Source organism: Ovis aries, chromosome X (assembly GCF_016772045.2).
Source record: "Ovis aries strain OAR_USU_Benz2616 breed Rambouillet chromosome X, ARS-UI_Ramb_v3.0, whole genome shotgun sequence".
Lineage (NCBI taxonomy): Eukaryota > Metazoa > Chordata > Mammalia > Artiodactyla > Bovidae > Ovis > Ovis aries.
The window spans coordinates 127,320,205-127,336,640 of NC_056080.1; the positions used below are offsets into that span (position 1 = coordinate 127,320,205).

General features: G+C 39.7%; 1 protein-coding gene across 6 annotated transcripts in view; it reads right to left on the reverse strand.

Moving 5' to 3' along the window:
- Positions 1 to 1,329: 1,329 nt before the first annotated feature.
- Positions 1,330 to 16,436, reverse strand: part of MID2 (midline 2) — a 101,265-nt gene continuing 86,158 nt past the window's right edge. For 5 of the 6 annotated variants that reach the window (XM_012107586.5, XM_004022435.6, XM_042242465.2 and 2 more), the window contains 3 exons: positions 9,605 to 9,766; positions 7,135 to 7,342; positions 1,330 to 6,289 (listed from right to left, as the gene is read on the reverse strand). In XM_012107586.5, coding sequence (XP_011962976.1) covers positions 5,887 to 6,289; positions 7,135 to 7,342; positions 9,605 to 9,766 — 773 coding nt within the window. In that variant the 3' untranslated portion in view covers positions 1,330 to 5,886. Of the gene's footprint in view, positions 7,343 to 9,604; positions 9,767 to 16,436 lie in introns of all 6 variants that reach the window. The other variant, XM_060407742.1, reaches the window with a different exon arrangement.

Here is a 16,436-nt window from a genome sequence, read left to right on the forward strand (position 1 = left end):
TGCCTTCTGTATGCAAAAAGAGTGGGTATTTGTATTGTTATTTAAGACTCCCCTTGGCTCAAAGTATGTTTCCAACAGGCTTGCCAGAGTATTATTGGCTGACCCTTTCCAAACCCGAAAATCTGAAGCTTGCCCCACCCAACTCACCTCAGGTTAGAGAACAAAACATTGCCTCTAGAAGATCCTCATTAACATTTTCTTGTTTTCTGAGCATGAAGGAAGAGGTAGAGTGAGAAGCTGGTAGAGATGTGGGATTTTGCCCATACCCTTCCATTCGCCCGTTACTGATGGCTAGTATTTTAAATCTCATTGTTCCCTCTGAAAGAGACTGGCCATAAAGAACAATAGCCTGTTAACCAAGAGGCAGTTGTCCTAGACCAAAGATAGATGCCTGAGAGGTGGTGTGGAGTTCACCTAAAACAAAATTCACAATATAGGAGGTGGCCCATTTGTCACCCTGCTTATCGGGCTCTAATTCTATTCAACCAGCACTTACTAAGTATCTCCTATGTATAAGTCTGGTAAGAGCTTCCACTCTCACCTACCACTAGTAACTCTTAATTCATAGATCAATCATTATTTGGGAAGAATTATTGAGTTGGATGGGCTTCCCCAGGTGGTGCTAGTGGTAAAGAACCCGCCTGCCAATGCAGGAGACATGAGAAACACGGATTCAATCCCCAGGTCAGGAAGATCCCCCCTGGAGGTGGGCATGGCAACCCACTCCAATATTCTTGCCTGGAGAATCCCATGGACACAGAAGCCTGGTGTGCTACAGTCCATAGGGTGGCAGAGACACGATGGAAGCAACCCACACATGCTACCCCAGCTCTGGGAGATCTAACTTTCCCAGGCTCCTCCTACAGGCCAGGTGTTGACTCACATCTGGCCCTATCCTGACTTTAACCACTAGGTTCCAATCCTGGAGAAGGGAAAGGCTACCCATTCCAGTATCTGGCCTGGAAAATTCCATGGATACAGTCCATGGGGTCACAAAGAGTTGGACACTACTGAGTGACTTTCACTTTCCAGCACTGGGGTTTTCTTTGTTCCCTAATTCCCACCTTCTGGCCCAACCACTGAAACATGAACGTGCCATGTTTTCTTGGGCCTTATACCTTCATCTCTTTAGTCTTTCTGACTGTATCCCGCTCCTGAAACCAAAGTCTTCATGATTGGATCTCGATATCCAGATGTTCCAGATCCTCCCTGCCTGAATCTTTACCTATTAGTATGGTAATCAATTTCCCCTGGCATTTCCAGTAACTCTGCACCTTCTTCCTGTTAATCTTCCCCCAATTCAAACTTCAGTGAGAGACAATCAAGAACTCATGAATACATATATATTTATTTAATTCATAATATAGCATTTTTGGATGGGCTGGGATATTTTAGAGGGATGAGGCTGTGTAATCCGCAGATGCTCAGGTTTTTGTCACTAGGAGAGACACTATTGGTCCAGAGCTCCCAGGGCAAACAAGCCTGGGATAAAATATTTGATAAAAAATAGTCCAACAATAGTCCAATAAATATTCTAGCCAACAACGACATAGCATATGTCTGAAGCTGGCAGATCAGACTGTAGAAGGCAGTTTCACCTGACCTGATGGCAGTCAACCTGGCCAACCTGAAATACACAGCCAAGTACAGCGCAATGGCTATGAGGCTGCAGTTGGCTTCAGGAATTGAAATAAGTGTGGGAGAGGTTCTCATCTGTCAGCCTCACATTCTCCATTCTATAGAAGAAATGGTATCAAATATTTACGCTTAGCAAAAAGTCCATTCGTGGATTGCTCCATCCAGGTAGTCATATATAAATATGTAAACCATGGAAGCTTAGAAAATTCACCTAGTGTATTTTAGCTGAGAAGAACATGGATGTGATTTTGCTGCAATTTGAAAGTCACTGCATCCAGAGTTTACACAATGGAATCACATGATAAAAACACATACAGATGCAGTTACTCTTACATACAAGTAGCCAGAACTCCAATGTGGCATTAAAATTTCTTTCATATCTCAAAACATGTTTAACTTTATTGTTATTTTTGTGCTTTTTTCAATAAGACAATATAAAAAGTAAAAATAAGCATAAATTGCAGACAAAAGAATAATTTGCTAGGAGAAAGGATTGTAGGAGAACAGACTGAGGAGAGCAACAATGAAAACTTATGCAGTCACCTTCCTTGAAGATGTTAAATAAAGGTCTTACTTCCTTTGTCCAACTGGGTTTAGCTAGAGGTAGTCAATGACTTCTCTAAGGTACCTGGAATTGCCAGAATTCTATGAAAGTCCTTAAGTTTACTGAAATATCTGGGATTCACCACATCCCCACCATTTTTTGCAGGGGGAACGTACTTTTCATTATTTGGCTCAGAATCTTCATTGCTTACCCCCAAACCCAGTTTAATTTCCTACTTTATTCAGTAGGCTTAGCTCTGAGTGATTTTTGGCAATAACCAAAACATAAACCCACATTCAAAGAACAGAGTTTGAGGAGACTGAAAAAATTATTGAAAACAATTGTGCCACATGCTCCAAACAATTCCAAACAATTCCCCAAGAGCTTTTGAGGAAGACAATACTCATTTATATGTATGAGTTCTGGGACATCTGCAAAATAATATCAGTACAGCTCAAATGGAGTAGCCAAGCTTTTCTGCCCAGAAAACAACACCAATATGGATATCAGACTACAACAGGGAAACTTTGATTATTCATTCATTCATTCATACATTCACGCAATTAACATTAGCCAGGCAACTACTCTGTTCCAGACACTATGTCAGGTGTTAAGAATACCACCACAACAAAAAAGACACAACCCCTGCCCTCAAGGTATTCACAGTCTAGGAGGGAGGATGATTCTTAAATGTCAAACCTTGGTATGCATCAGAATTACCTGGGAGAGCTTGTTAAAAATGCTAAATTCCACTTATGTGCCCAGACATTTTAATTAAGTAGATCTAGGTTGGAGGTCTACTTTAAAAAGAAAATGCTCAGTAAAAAAAAAAAATGATAATAATAATAAAAATAAACTTTTAACAAACACCAAAAATAATTCTAACAAGTGGTCTGAGGATCACACTATGAAAAACACTGTTATACAATGTGATTATTGCTGAGAAGGGGGCATGGTCAAGGTGCCATGGGAGCTCCCAAGAGGAGAACATAACCCAATCTAGGGGTTCAGGAATTAAATCTATTGTGGGGCAGAAGTAGGGAAAGGTAGTCCAGGCTAGAGTCAAAAGTAGAGTGGAGACAATGAAGCTTTGTCCCGGGGCACTACAATATAAAGGCACAAAAAATGAATGGCATCGGAGACCCGAGGTTAACTGAAAGAAAATTGGAACTGGAAAGGAGGTGGAGTGTTCTGCATTGATAGCATTTTCACACTATTCCCTTAATTTAAGAACAATTCCTGCTGTTTACTCTGGACATCAAAATAGTTACTAATGTCTCTATTCCAGGACCAGGGAACAACTTGTGTAAATAGTTAAGCTTGGCTAGAACAATCAATGTGAGGGGGAAGGTGGCAAAAGATGAAGCTGTGAAAGCAAATAGGGACTTGAAAAGCCAAACTGTAAGTAACTGGGACTTTCTATTGAATGTCAGTGATATGTTTTATGAAGGGGTTGAAATCATCTGTTTTGTTTAAGAATTTGGGCATAGGCCCTAGAGGAGAGAGAGACCCAGAGTTAACTTAGAAATGAAAGACATCCATTTTAAAGCACTGCTACACTATTTGGGCTGAGGCTGAGCAAAGGAGAGTAATATTTGTTGCATACTTAGCAAAATGCCATGCTTCATAGTTAAGTATGCCATACTAATGCCATACTTAACTAAATGCCAGGTGCTGTGCTAAGCAGTTTACATGTGCTATCTTTTTTCATCTTTGCAAACAGCCTTGTGAGGTAGGTATTATTGCACAGAAGAGGAAACAGCGGCTCAAAGAAGTGAAGTACTTGCCCTGGGTCACACAGCTAGTAAATGGCAGAGGAAATAGATTATTTTAATTCAAAGGTTATGATGAACTTTCCCACTCAGCAAACTATTTCCCAGCAGTGCTGAATCTTACTGAGGTTGCTTGTTTCCTGATTAGCAGTAAGTATGTAGGGTTTTTAAAACCCCAAATACTGACGTTGCCACTAGATAGGTAAGTTTGAGCCTGCCATCTGTATCTGAATCAGCCTTGCTTTCCGTGTTAGGTGTACAAACAATACAAAACCGTTATTTAGTTTTGTATAGATAAAGGGATTTTTATAGATATTTTGTCTCTCCTGCAGAATACTAAGTCATTTGACAGCAGGAACTGTGGATTATCAATATGTCAGCTCTAGCGTGGTACCTGGCATCTAGTAACTTGTTGAATGAATGAAGGAATGAACGCCCACCAAGGTGGTGGAAAGGAAGAGGGGGAGAAGTTTTGGCATTGTTTCAAGGTTCCAATCTGGGGGCTTGTTACAACTACCATGTTGTATGACAGTAATATTTTCACAACTCCCAAGAAGTAGACTCTTTGAAGCCGACTTAGCTCCTGAAAGGAGAAAGCTCTGGTGCTGACACTCCCAATTACAGAAGAGGAACTGACAAAAGCGTCAACCATAAAGCTTAATTCCCTTCAATGATTGCAATAAGGACTGGGTTGAAGTTTACATCTGCATTGGCCACGAAGGGTTGGCTAAGCAAATGAATAGTGTAAACAAGATCAGGAGAAGAATGATTATTCTACCTGTTTAAGAAAACAGACTATGCTCAGGCATTCTTAAGTACTTCGGAAGTATTTTATCTGAAAATATAAGTCCATTTATATGGAAATAGTTGTTGCATCTACAACACTCCATTCTTACTGATTAAGTAAAGAAAGCAGGTTCCTAAAGAACCTCCATTATGCAACTCTTGTTTCTTTAAGCCTAATTCTAGCAACTGTATGCTACTTGAGACTGGTAAAACTGTCTTTGAAATATTCTGTGACAGAATTTTTGACAGTTCAGACAAACCTTCTCCATTAGGTAGCACCAATGAAAGTGTGCTACACATAACACAACTACCTGGATCAATTTTCTATCCAGCAAGAGCATCTCTTGTGCAGTCTTGTCTCCCTATGTCTCCTAATCCAATCTAGAGCTCTTCCCACCATCTATGTCACTATTGCATGTGCATGTGTGTGAGCAGAGGGAGGGATGAAGGGATGAATGGAGGGAGGGGAGAAATGATTCTGATGTTCCCTTTAGGGGACAAAAATGGGTGGTATAATTTATTTTCCCTTCCAGTATATTTCTCACTCAAATGAGTAAATTAAAAAGTTCATAATGTATATATAATTATAAAATGAATACATAATATATATTATTTATTCATTTTATATATATATTATATATACACATACATGTTTTCTTTATAATAAATCCTTGATTGTAGGTTTTTATAAAAAGCTACATATAATATGGGATCATTTGACATTTCAAAATTCTACTTGGCCAAATCAGCCAGTACTAGAAAGGCTGACACATCCCTGCTTTCTGGCTGGCTAGCCCCTTGTTCAGAGCATCTTTATACATTATTTACCTAGAATTCCTTCCAATATCATTTATACTTCTAAATCACTGGGAATTTTGAATTCTTCAATGACAAGAGAAGAATTCTCCAAATTTGTTCTCCAATGGCTTGAACCCAGGCTACGCATAATTTGTTCTGAGAAACTCAATACATTAATTCAAATACAAGCTTTAATGCACAAAAATTAAATCTGTTATATCTAGTTCTTTTGGATACTTCAAATGAACTTCATTTTTGTATCGTGTATATTGGACACTAACTGAGGTTTAGGAAGGGAAGCACTGCTGAACTAGAGAGCCAGTGAATTATTACATGCTCTCTTGAAACTTAATGGCAAGCTTTCATCCCAGAAACGTAAGGGGATTCTTGAGGCCTGCAGTTGCATTCCTGCCGCTCAGGGTAATCAATAAAATCTGGGGCAGGCAAGCCAGACAGGATCATTAGGGATTTGTTCCAGATTGTGAATGTTGGACAAACGGGAAGAATGAAGGTCACATCAAAAGTATGAAGATGGAGAGAGTTAGCTGGGTCATAGAAAGACAGCATGTTGTTGTCATAATCCAGAAGGACACCCAGGCGCTTCAACTGTGGAGGCACGTCCACCAGCATTTCCTTGTTGTTATGTCTCACTACGAAGTTACTATTGCATCGTGAGAAGACCCACGAGGAGGCGTTCTTGCCAATCCATTCATTCTTGGGAGCTGATTTGTAGGCAATGCCAACTGCATACCTGTGAGACAATGGAAAGGAGATCACATCTATTCATGATCTGAGTTATGTTAGACACTATTGGGCTTCCCTGTGGCTCAGATGGTAAAGAATCTGCCTGCAATGCAGAAGACCTGGGTTCGATCCCTGGGTTGGGAAGATCCCCTGGAGGAGGAAATGGGAACCTATTCCAGTATTCTTGCCTGGAGAAGCCCATGGACAGAATAGCCTGGCAGGCTACAGTGCATGGGGTCACAAAGAGTTGGACATGACTGAGCAACTAAGCACAACACAGCACAGACATCATACAGGACATCTAAGCAATAGAATACATGTTTCTTCCTTAAATAGTTTACATTTAGATCCATAACAATGATAGCACTAGAGCTTTAAAACAAGTTAGCAATTAGAGTGCTATAATTTTCAACTCCTAGCTCAGTATATTTTCCATGATTTGATTTTTTTAAAATTTTTAACAGTATGATTTTATTTTTTATTATTATTTTTTTTTACTTTAAGATATTGTATTGGTCTTGCCATACATCAACATGAATCTGCTACAGGTGTACATGAGTTCCTAATCCTGAACCCCCCTCCCACCTCCCTCCCCATCCCACCCCTCTGGGTCATCCCAGTGCACCAGCCCCAAGCATCCTGTATCATGCATCAAACCTGGACTGGCAATTAGTGGGATGATTTGGGAGAATGGCATACATGATTTGATTTTTAAGAAACTGGAACATTTTTCTAAGAGTGGTTTCCATCGCTTGCCTCTTAACCTTGACTTACTGGTATTATATTTATACTGTCAAACTGAATCTCCCAGGAACCTAACAACAGGGGGAAAGAAAAGTTGGATCCACTCACCATGTGGAGGACCCCATGACCACCTCCCAGTAGTGGCAACCGCTGTCAATGAATATATTTCCTGCTGCCCCATAGCACCCAGTGCCACTAAACCTCTCTGGGGTATGGCTCTTCTTCAGAGAGCTTTCTTCCTTCTCCATCTGCAATCCATCATTGGAAATCTTCAACTTCTTGTGAGTCATTTTGGGATCCAGTTTAAAGGGTTGGCCTGAAAAATAAAGTAGGAAAAAAAAAAAAAGAAAATGCATGAGAAAGTATGTAAGAATTCTCTCCTGGTTCTGCAGGACTACCACTATCAGAGGAACCTCGACATAATGATCATTCTTGAGTCAGTGAAAGCTGACTGGTGCTTGGATTATATGAAAGAAGCAGGACAGAAGCCACTGTTTTCAACAAAATAAAAATAAGCTGTCCCCCCTTCATAGACTATCAAGTTAAAAGGGGCTCTCAAGGTCTCTTATTCTCAAATAACTTTTGTGCTTTGCTTTATTTCAGTGGATGGTTTGGGATTTGAGCAGATTTTAGGGGAAGGAGTATTTCAGGTAAGGCAAAGTGAGGGGATAGATGAGATAATTGCTGCTTGGTGGCAGAACAAAAAACCTGAGAATAACTCAACTACAGGACAAATTGTTTTACCCTCTAATTCAGTTCAGTTCAGTTCAGTCGCTCAGTCGTGTCCGACTCTTTGCGACCTCATGAATCGCAGCACGCCAGGGCTCCCTGTCCATCACCAACTCCCAGAGTTCACTCAGACTCATGTCCATCGAGTCCGTGATGCCATCCAGCCATCTCATCCTCTATCGTCTCCTTCTCCTCCTGCCCCCAATCCCTCCCAGCATCAGAGTCTTTTCCAATGAGTCAACTCTTCCCATGAGGTGGCCAAAGTACTGGAGTTTCAGCTTTAGCACCATTCCTTCCAGAGAAATCCCAGGGTTGATCTCCTTCAGAATGGACTGGTTGGATCTCCTTGCAGTCCAAGGGACTCTCAAGAGTCTTCTCCAACACCACACTTCAAAAGCATCAATTAATTCTTTGGCGCTCAGCTTTCTTCACAGTCCAACTCTCACATCCATACATGACCACAGGAAAAACCATAGCCTTGACTAGACAGATCTTTGTTGGCAAAGTAATGTCTCTGCTTTTGAATATGCTATCTAGGTTGTTCATAACTTTTCTTCCAAAGAGTAAGCATCTTTATAACATCTAATATGTCACTTTGTTAAGAGTGATTGTTGCATAATCAATAATTAGAGAAAATATCTGTTGTGTAGGATCATTCCCAACAAAGAATTCCTTAAAGTCATATGACAAAGCAGTTAGTTACTAGGAGCCAACAGCTGGGTATGGCAAGAGCTGTATAATACAAAACATGTCTGACAGACACTGTTGGTCAATGTAACACCCACCCACTACTTTTCTTTCTCTTACCTGCTTTTACTATAGAGGCAAGAAAAACTAAATACTCAAGCTCCTATCCTCCCTTGCTGCTAGGGGTGACTAAGAAGATGGAAGCAAAAGTCAGATGGGGTTGGGGAAACTTCTGAGAAAATGTCTACATTCTTGGTAAAAGGGATAGTCATTGAATGTACCAGTGTTTCCCCCCTTCTTTCTATCTTGAAAAGAAATCTGTCATCTGGAGGTTGCAGTGGGCAGGTCGGGAACATGTAGCAATAAGCCAACACACAAAGGGAGGAGGAGCCTTGGTCTTTTATGACATGCACCAGCCCTGAACTGCCTACCTTTGAGCTTCTTGCTATATGAAAGAGAGAAAAAAATACTATTTGTTTCAGCTGCTCACAAATAATATTTGTCAAGCTAAATTAGATGGATTTTTCTGTCAAAAAGCATTCCTAACAGGTTTGGCTTCTCTGAAGGAGAATTTTACCAGATTATTACAAACAGTACTCTTTTACTCAGTTGCACCCCAAGTATGAAGGCAGAATGCAGAGAAAAATTCACTGGACTTTCCTGATGGGCCAGTGAATAAGAATCTGCCTGCCAAGGCAAGGGACATGGGTTTGATCTCTGGTCTGGGAAGATTCCACATACCATGGGGCAACTAACCCGCAAGCCACAACTACTTACTGAGCCTGCATGTTGCAACTAGTGAAGCCACTATGAAGAGAAGCCCGTGCATGGCAACTAGAGAGCAGCCCCAGCTTGCCACAACTAGAGAAAGCCCACATGCAACAATGAAAACCCAGCACAGTCAAAAACAAATAAACAAAAAAATCTCTTTACTAACATCCTCCCAAGCCACCAGCTGCTTTCTGTATATCTCTGTGTCCACATACCTCCCAGGGGCACAAACAATCCCCCTGGCCCAAAGCACAGACTCCAATGACAAAGCTTCTCTACTTGGTGCCTCTGCCCTCTTACACTGCTGTAGGAGGTGCCAGTGTCAGGCTAAGAGTACTCGCTGCTTAGGAGGGCAAAGCTGCTCTCTCCTTTTGCGATCACCACAACGTACTGTTTGTTTTGAGTCGGGTAGGTTCACTGTTCCGGCTGCCTGCTTGGTTTATGGCTTTAACAATGAAGATGTAGCGTGTTCCACTCTGCAGCCCGTGGACTGTGTAATGGTTCTGTTTGATGTTGGGCACGATCATCCAGCTATCCACAGAATTATACAGGCCTGTAATGTAGGGAAAGCAAGGATGTTAATGTAAAAAAGGCAGGATGAGAAACACACTGAGTATTCATCACAAGCCCCCAAAGCAAATTTCATTTTGTTTTGAGTCATGGAAGACATAGGGAGATGAATCCTCTCTGCTTCTTTTCTTCCATGGAGCTAAGCTTATGCCAGGCTCCTTGCCTCTGGTAATTGAATGTAACCACTAGTGAAAAGTTACTTCAATTTTCTGCCAAAGAATACAGGGGAAACTTCTACACAAAATCACGTCTTTCATAGCATCTCTAGATCTTTACCCCAAAGGTTCAGTCCTCTGAGATCTGGGTCTGACCCTCGGATGGGTAGAGCAGAACAGAATAACCAGGAATCTCAGAGCCAAAAGGCCAACTAGACACCGTATTTCCCTCATTTTACAAATAGGAAACTAAGAGAGAAGGAAAGTGACTTGCCCAAGGCCACAGAGAGCTGAGAGTGGCACTGAGAGCAGAACCCTGGTCTCTTTAACCTAGTCCAGTGTTCTCTCCACTGCATTGCTCCACAATTCATGGAGCAAACAATGTTCCTTTGTCATTGCAAGGTAACAAAGCTTTCAAGGCTTATGATTCAGCTCTCCCACACCATCCTCACCCTTGCTTCTAATCTTGGTGGGCTCCAAGGTGTCAAAGGGAAGCCAAGGAGATAACATGATAGTCAAAGTAAAATAGCATCTCCTTACTTGACACTACTTATTTTACCCCTCCCTGTTTCTGATTCCAATACTCATTTGAGGTTGGGCAGTCCAGGAACACATTTGTTGTCTGGAACCTTCTTCCCTCCCAAGTAGGGAAAGGGAACAGAGATCTAGGTTTCTGCTTTTGAAACTCTTTAGACCATAAACATTGACTTAAACAGAGAAAAATATACATAATTAAAAACATATATTTAGCTAAATTTTGATAAAAGAGGGATCGACATTCCAGTCTGTGAATTTACACTTATCTCTTCGGTTATCTGCTTTTCACTTTAACACTTTAAAACCATAATTCTACCAGAGGATGGAAAAGAAAGGGCAGGGAAAATGACTGGTGGATTTAGTTATTTCTATGCAGCTTTAGTAAAGATTAAAAATGAAATAATAATAATCAATTTGAGAAAGATATGATCAGGAAGGTTTTGTAATTAATTTGGGGGGAAGTAGAAGTCTAAATTAAAACTAGAAAAAGAAGCATAATGGGGTACAAACAGATATGCTATAGAAAGAAAATAATTGGTGGCAATGTTCATTGATTCTCATGAAATGACAATAAGGATGGGGGCCAGAAAAAAAATGTTGGAGGGCTTGACTGCCAACGTATCAATGCACAGTATGAGTCATAAACTACATATTAAATTTTAACAGTAGGAGGGAAACATATGATCTTTCAGTTATACTTCTAACAATACAAAACAAAAAATCAAAAGAGAAAACAATCTTCACATTGAAGTATTATGCACCTATGAAAAAAAGAAGGTGGGAGATTTCTATGAACTGATAATGGAATGATTTCCAAGATATACCACTAATTTTAAAAAGAAAATTACAAAAGAGTATAAGTAGTATGCTACCTTTTTCATGCAAGAAAGAAAGACAAATTAGAAAACCTACATTATTTGCTTAGATTTACAAAGCAATAATCACAACAGGAAAGAAAAACCAGAAAATAATGAAGCTGGTTACATACAAGGGATGAGGGTAGGGGAAGAGGATTAAAAGAATAGAAGAGAGAATGACACTTCCCTGAGTATACCTTTTTGTTTCATACCTTTCCCTTTCAGAAATAATGTTTTAGAAATTTAAAACATTTAAATGACACCACTATGAATGGTAAGAGTGGGGTCTAAAACTGAAAGCAAACAAACCAAATGAAGCCACCTGCATTTCAAATGTCAACAATCACAGAAAAGGGCAAGAAGAGAACTGTCAATAGAGGCTCCAGTATTTGTTTTTGTAGTGGTATGGGCAACGCCATTCTGAAACTATTTCAGATATACTATGGGACTGAGCAAATGAGCATATGTGTTGATGCTGTTGGGAGCCAGGGTTCTCACTGTGGAAGCAGGAACATCCAAGTATGAAATGGGGGTGTGGCAAGAGAGAACTGTGGGGATGGGCTGGAGATATTGGTATGAACTCGTTATTTCTAAAATGTGCGTGTGTATGTGCATACATGTGTGCACATATGTTAAGTATGTGGGTGCATATATTATGTGTGAATATGTATATGTGCATGGGTGTATTGTGGGTATATTTTTCTAGTACCCAGGTCTTGGTCTCTAACAACATCCTGCCATGAAAAGTGACCAGGGTTCCTTGGAAAAATGGCTGATTTTAAGGCTGGAGCAGGGTATGGTCTAAAATGAGCCAATAACCTTTTGTTATGTTGCAAAGTAATGAAGTGCTTGAGAAAATGATGGGAGCATATAAGGACTCAGGAGTCAGCTTAAAAAGCTCCAACTGGCTAAATTTGGGCGATCTGAGCACCAAAATAAGTAAGGGCAGTAAAGAATTATGAACAAATGAAAAAATAGAATTCATGAGTCCATACTGAGAAGTAAAAATATTTAAAAAAAATGAAGGATGAGACTTTTGCTTACAGTAGAATGCAGAGTGGCACCTTGTAAATGTGGGATGAGATGCTCACTTGGAATAATCATTATTTTGCCATCATCAGAGTAAAGTTTGGATCAGGTGAGAATTCTTGATTGATGCTAAAAGAGGGATGGAAGTAGGATGGATTTGATGAGGAAGCAGGATATTGTTATGGCCTTAAGTATCACTGCACAGATTATTAGTTGCAAAAGGAAAACTAGTAACTATGCAGAGAAGAAATCAGATAACACCTTTGATCAGGTGATCAAAATCAGCATCACCAGTGAAGGGTATGTACACATTGTCTCCTGATGTGATATCCTAAGGAGAACACATCACTTATGTGATGGAAGCCAAAAAGGCATATCTGAATATAATCAAGAGGAAACATCAGACAAACTCAAGGAACAGCAAAATAAACAAACAAAAGGGCACTTTAGGACTCTGTGGGAGAGGGAAAGGGTGGGATGATTCGGGAGAATGGAATTGAAACATGTATAATATCATATATGAAACGAATCACCAGTCCAGGTTCGATGCATGATACTGGATGTTTGGGGCTGGTGCACTGGGATGACCCAGAGGGATGGTACAGGGAGGGAGGTGGGAGGGGGGTTCAGGATGGGGAACACGTGTACACCCGTGGTGGCTTCATGTTGATGTATGGCAAAACCAATATAATATTGTAAAGTAATTAACCTCCAATTAAAATAAATAAATTTATATTAAGAAAATAATAACAATGTCATTAAAGACAAAGAAAGGCTGAAGAAATGCTCCAAATTAAAGGATGCTACAAATATGACAACTAAGTTCAGTACCTGATTCTAGACTATATAGGACAATATCAGGTTCTATATGTCATAAAATATATTATTGGGTCAATGGTGAAGATGGGAATATGAATGGTGGATTAGTTAAAAGCACTGCATCAATGTCATATCTGTTAAAGTTAATAACTATACTGTGGATACATAAGAGAATTTCTTTATTCTTAGGAAACATATACTGGAGAATTTAGGAGTGAAAAGCCATGATGTATGTAATTTACTCTTAAATGGTTCAGAAAAAAACATAATAGAGAATGTTAGCAAATGATAAAGGAAATGGGACAGAATATTAACAATAGGTGAATCTGGGTGAAGAGTATATGGGTGTTCTTTGCGCTAGTCTTGCACACTTTTCAGTAATTTTGAAATCATTTCTAAATTTTAAAAAGGTAAATATATGATCTTCTGGGTATCACTGAGACTTAGTGAGATGGAATTTATCACTTATTTATGGTAATGGAAGTATACACCTTGCTCAACAGGAAAAGACCACAATATGGAAATCCATGAACCTGAGTGTAAATGGGCATAGAGAGCATTTGCATGAGAACAAGACTGAGGGAAAACAGAAGTTAATCTTTGTGACAGTATGTTACAGATCACCTGGCAGCCAGAAGTTATAGCCAGTTGCTTTTATAATACAAAATGCAAAATTGAAACAGAGGAAAGAAACACAGTAATGGGGAAGACCATTATCCAAACATCTGTTGGAATTTTCATTCAGCCAACAGCAGCATCTGAAACACTATTGGCCTATGACCATTTCAAATCTTACATAAAGTGGGAAGAAAGTTCAAAATAAAGGAGAAAAGCTGAAAAAAATAAAGAGAACTATTTCCCCAGACAAAATTCTAACCAACAAGGAAGAAACTTCTGGTTAAAGAAAATGTGGAGTTTTACTATTTTAAGATTCTTCATATAAGTGGTATCATGTAGTATTTGTCCTTCTGTGTCTGGCTTATTTCACTTAGCACAATGCCCTCCAGGTTCATCCATGGTATTGCATGTGGCAGGATTTCCTTCTTTTTAAAGGCTTAATAATATTCTATTTTATGTATATACCACATTTTCTTTATCCATTCATCTGTTGATGGACAACTTTTTATATGTCAATCACACCTCAATACAGTGGTTTTTAAAAGAGAAAATGTAGGAAAACCTTAAGGGAAAGTAGCTCTCACAGAGTTCAGTCAACAATGGCAGGCCAGACTAGCATGTAGGACTGGAATCTTCATGAATATTTATTCTGAGTAAAATAGTTTTAACTTATCTGCCCATTGCCATCCAAAATTTTGCTTCAGGGTTCTGCCTTTGTCCCTGTCTTATTCCACTTTTCTATCAATGATCAAAGGAGGAAGACATAGAAGGCAGGCTGGGAAGGAAGGTAAATATATCGGGAGGCAGGAACTCCCCCCAAAAAATTTGGTTGGCTGGGTAAGGAGTCAGAACTAATCAGATAAAAATGTCCCTCGGAATAAATTCAAGGTGTTGTATTTCAGTGTAAACACTCAAATGTATAGGAATGCGACTTGAAGTGCCTAGGGATTTCAGCTTACTATATGTTCAGTCAACACAATAGTCAATGTGGCTAATGGAAAAAAGGTATAGGGTAAGGGGATATCAGCTAATACACAAAAGTAATAATTCAGCTATCCTCCATGGACTAGAACTAATTGGTAGCTAGTTTAATTCAAGGGGCATTAAGCTTGAAGTTTGAAAAGCTTGGGTTCAAATCATGATTCCCTCAGTTTGTAGCTCTGTGACCTTGGACAACTCATTCAACTTGAGCCTCGATTTCTATGTCTATAATTTTATCATTATAAAATAATTAATATCATCTATTTCATAAGGCTAAGGAAGAAGTCACGAGGACCAAATGAGATAAAATATATGGGAGTATCTGTAAATGGAAACACATACATATGTAAATTATTATTATTCACTAGGAGGAAGTCTTGGGGCTTTTATAAAGAAGCACTGACAATTATTTATAGCTGCACAACTGAATGGGCTATTTTGCTAGAATTTGGCTATCCATTACTGGAAATGTTTGAGCAGAGACAGAACAACCACCTACAAGGTATCTGGTAGAAGGGAAGATTTGACTAGATGACTTCTTAGGTCCCTTCCAACTCTAAAATGCTATGATCCTATCACTATTAAGAATTATCCTTTAAGCTTTTCTTTACAAAGGACTATCTATCCTTGGCAATAGAGGTAACAGCCTTTTGATCTTTGTCACTTCTTAGACTTTTTCCTCAACTCCCAGGAGACCACTGCTCTCCCCATATCAGGAAAGAAAAGCACAGTTACTGGCTTTAAGACTTTCCAGAGCAGGAGAGGCCACTATAAACACGTGTGTTGGGGAAGCCTTAGCATTTTGCAGCTTCACAACCTGAACAAACACCCAGGAACGCAGCTACCAGGGCCAAGTGGCTTAGATTGGAGCTGCACGAGGCAAGTGTTTCTTTTAGAGTTGGACCCCAAATGTCCTCTCACCTCCCCACCCCGCCATGTGGCCCTAAATTGTCACAAGATGGGAAAAGGAAGCCTTTCAGGAGGGTTTCATCAGAAAAACTCCTCTCACACAGGTCTGTGAAGTCAGACACAGAAGTACAAACACAAGATAAAAAGAAAATACTAATTTGCAGCTATGCAGATGGAACCTTAGTGTGCAAGTTGGTTCCAATAATTTTGCTTTTACTTCCATTTTCTCCAGCAGGTTGAGGGGAACTTGCAGCTTGAGTTAAGGTCCTATGTCTTGTTCCAATTCATCAGAAGATAAAACCATAACATGTGAGCTAAATGACTGCTTTCAGAACATCTTTTATTTGGTGGCTCGCTGATGCATTTTTATATTTGGTATATTTTTTGGAGGAAACGGAGAAGGGATAGAGGGAAGAGTGACAGAGGCAGGAGGCTTGTCACTATTCACTGATACAAATGGGTACAGTAAAGGAAGTGGTAGTCTTTGAATGTAATGTTTTTTACCATGATAATGAAGTGGAAGAACAATCAAGAAGAGAGATGTTCACACACATAGAATCAGCAATGATTGTGACTTAACTACTCAGGAACGAATTCTGAGCTGTGTTCTGATTTCAGAGAGTGGAGTGACATGGATTAACTCAAGAAAGGCTAAGGATTACATAAACAAATGGGAGTGGCCCCAGTGACTGCCCAGCAAGGAAATACACAACTTGCTTGTTACCCATCAGTAAGGTCTTTGCAATGT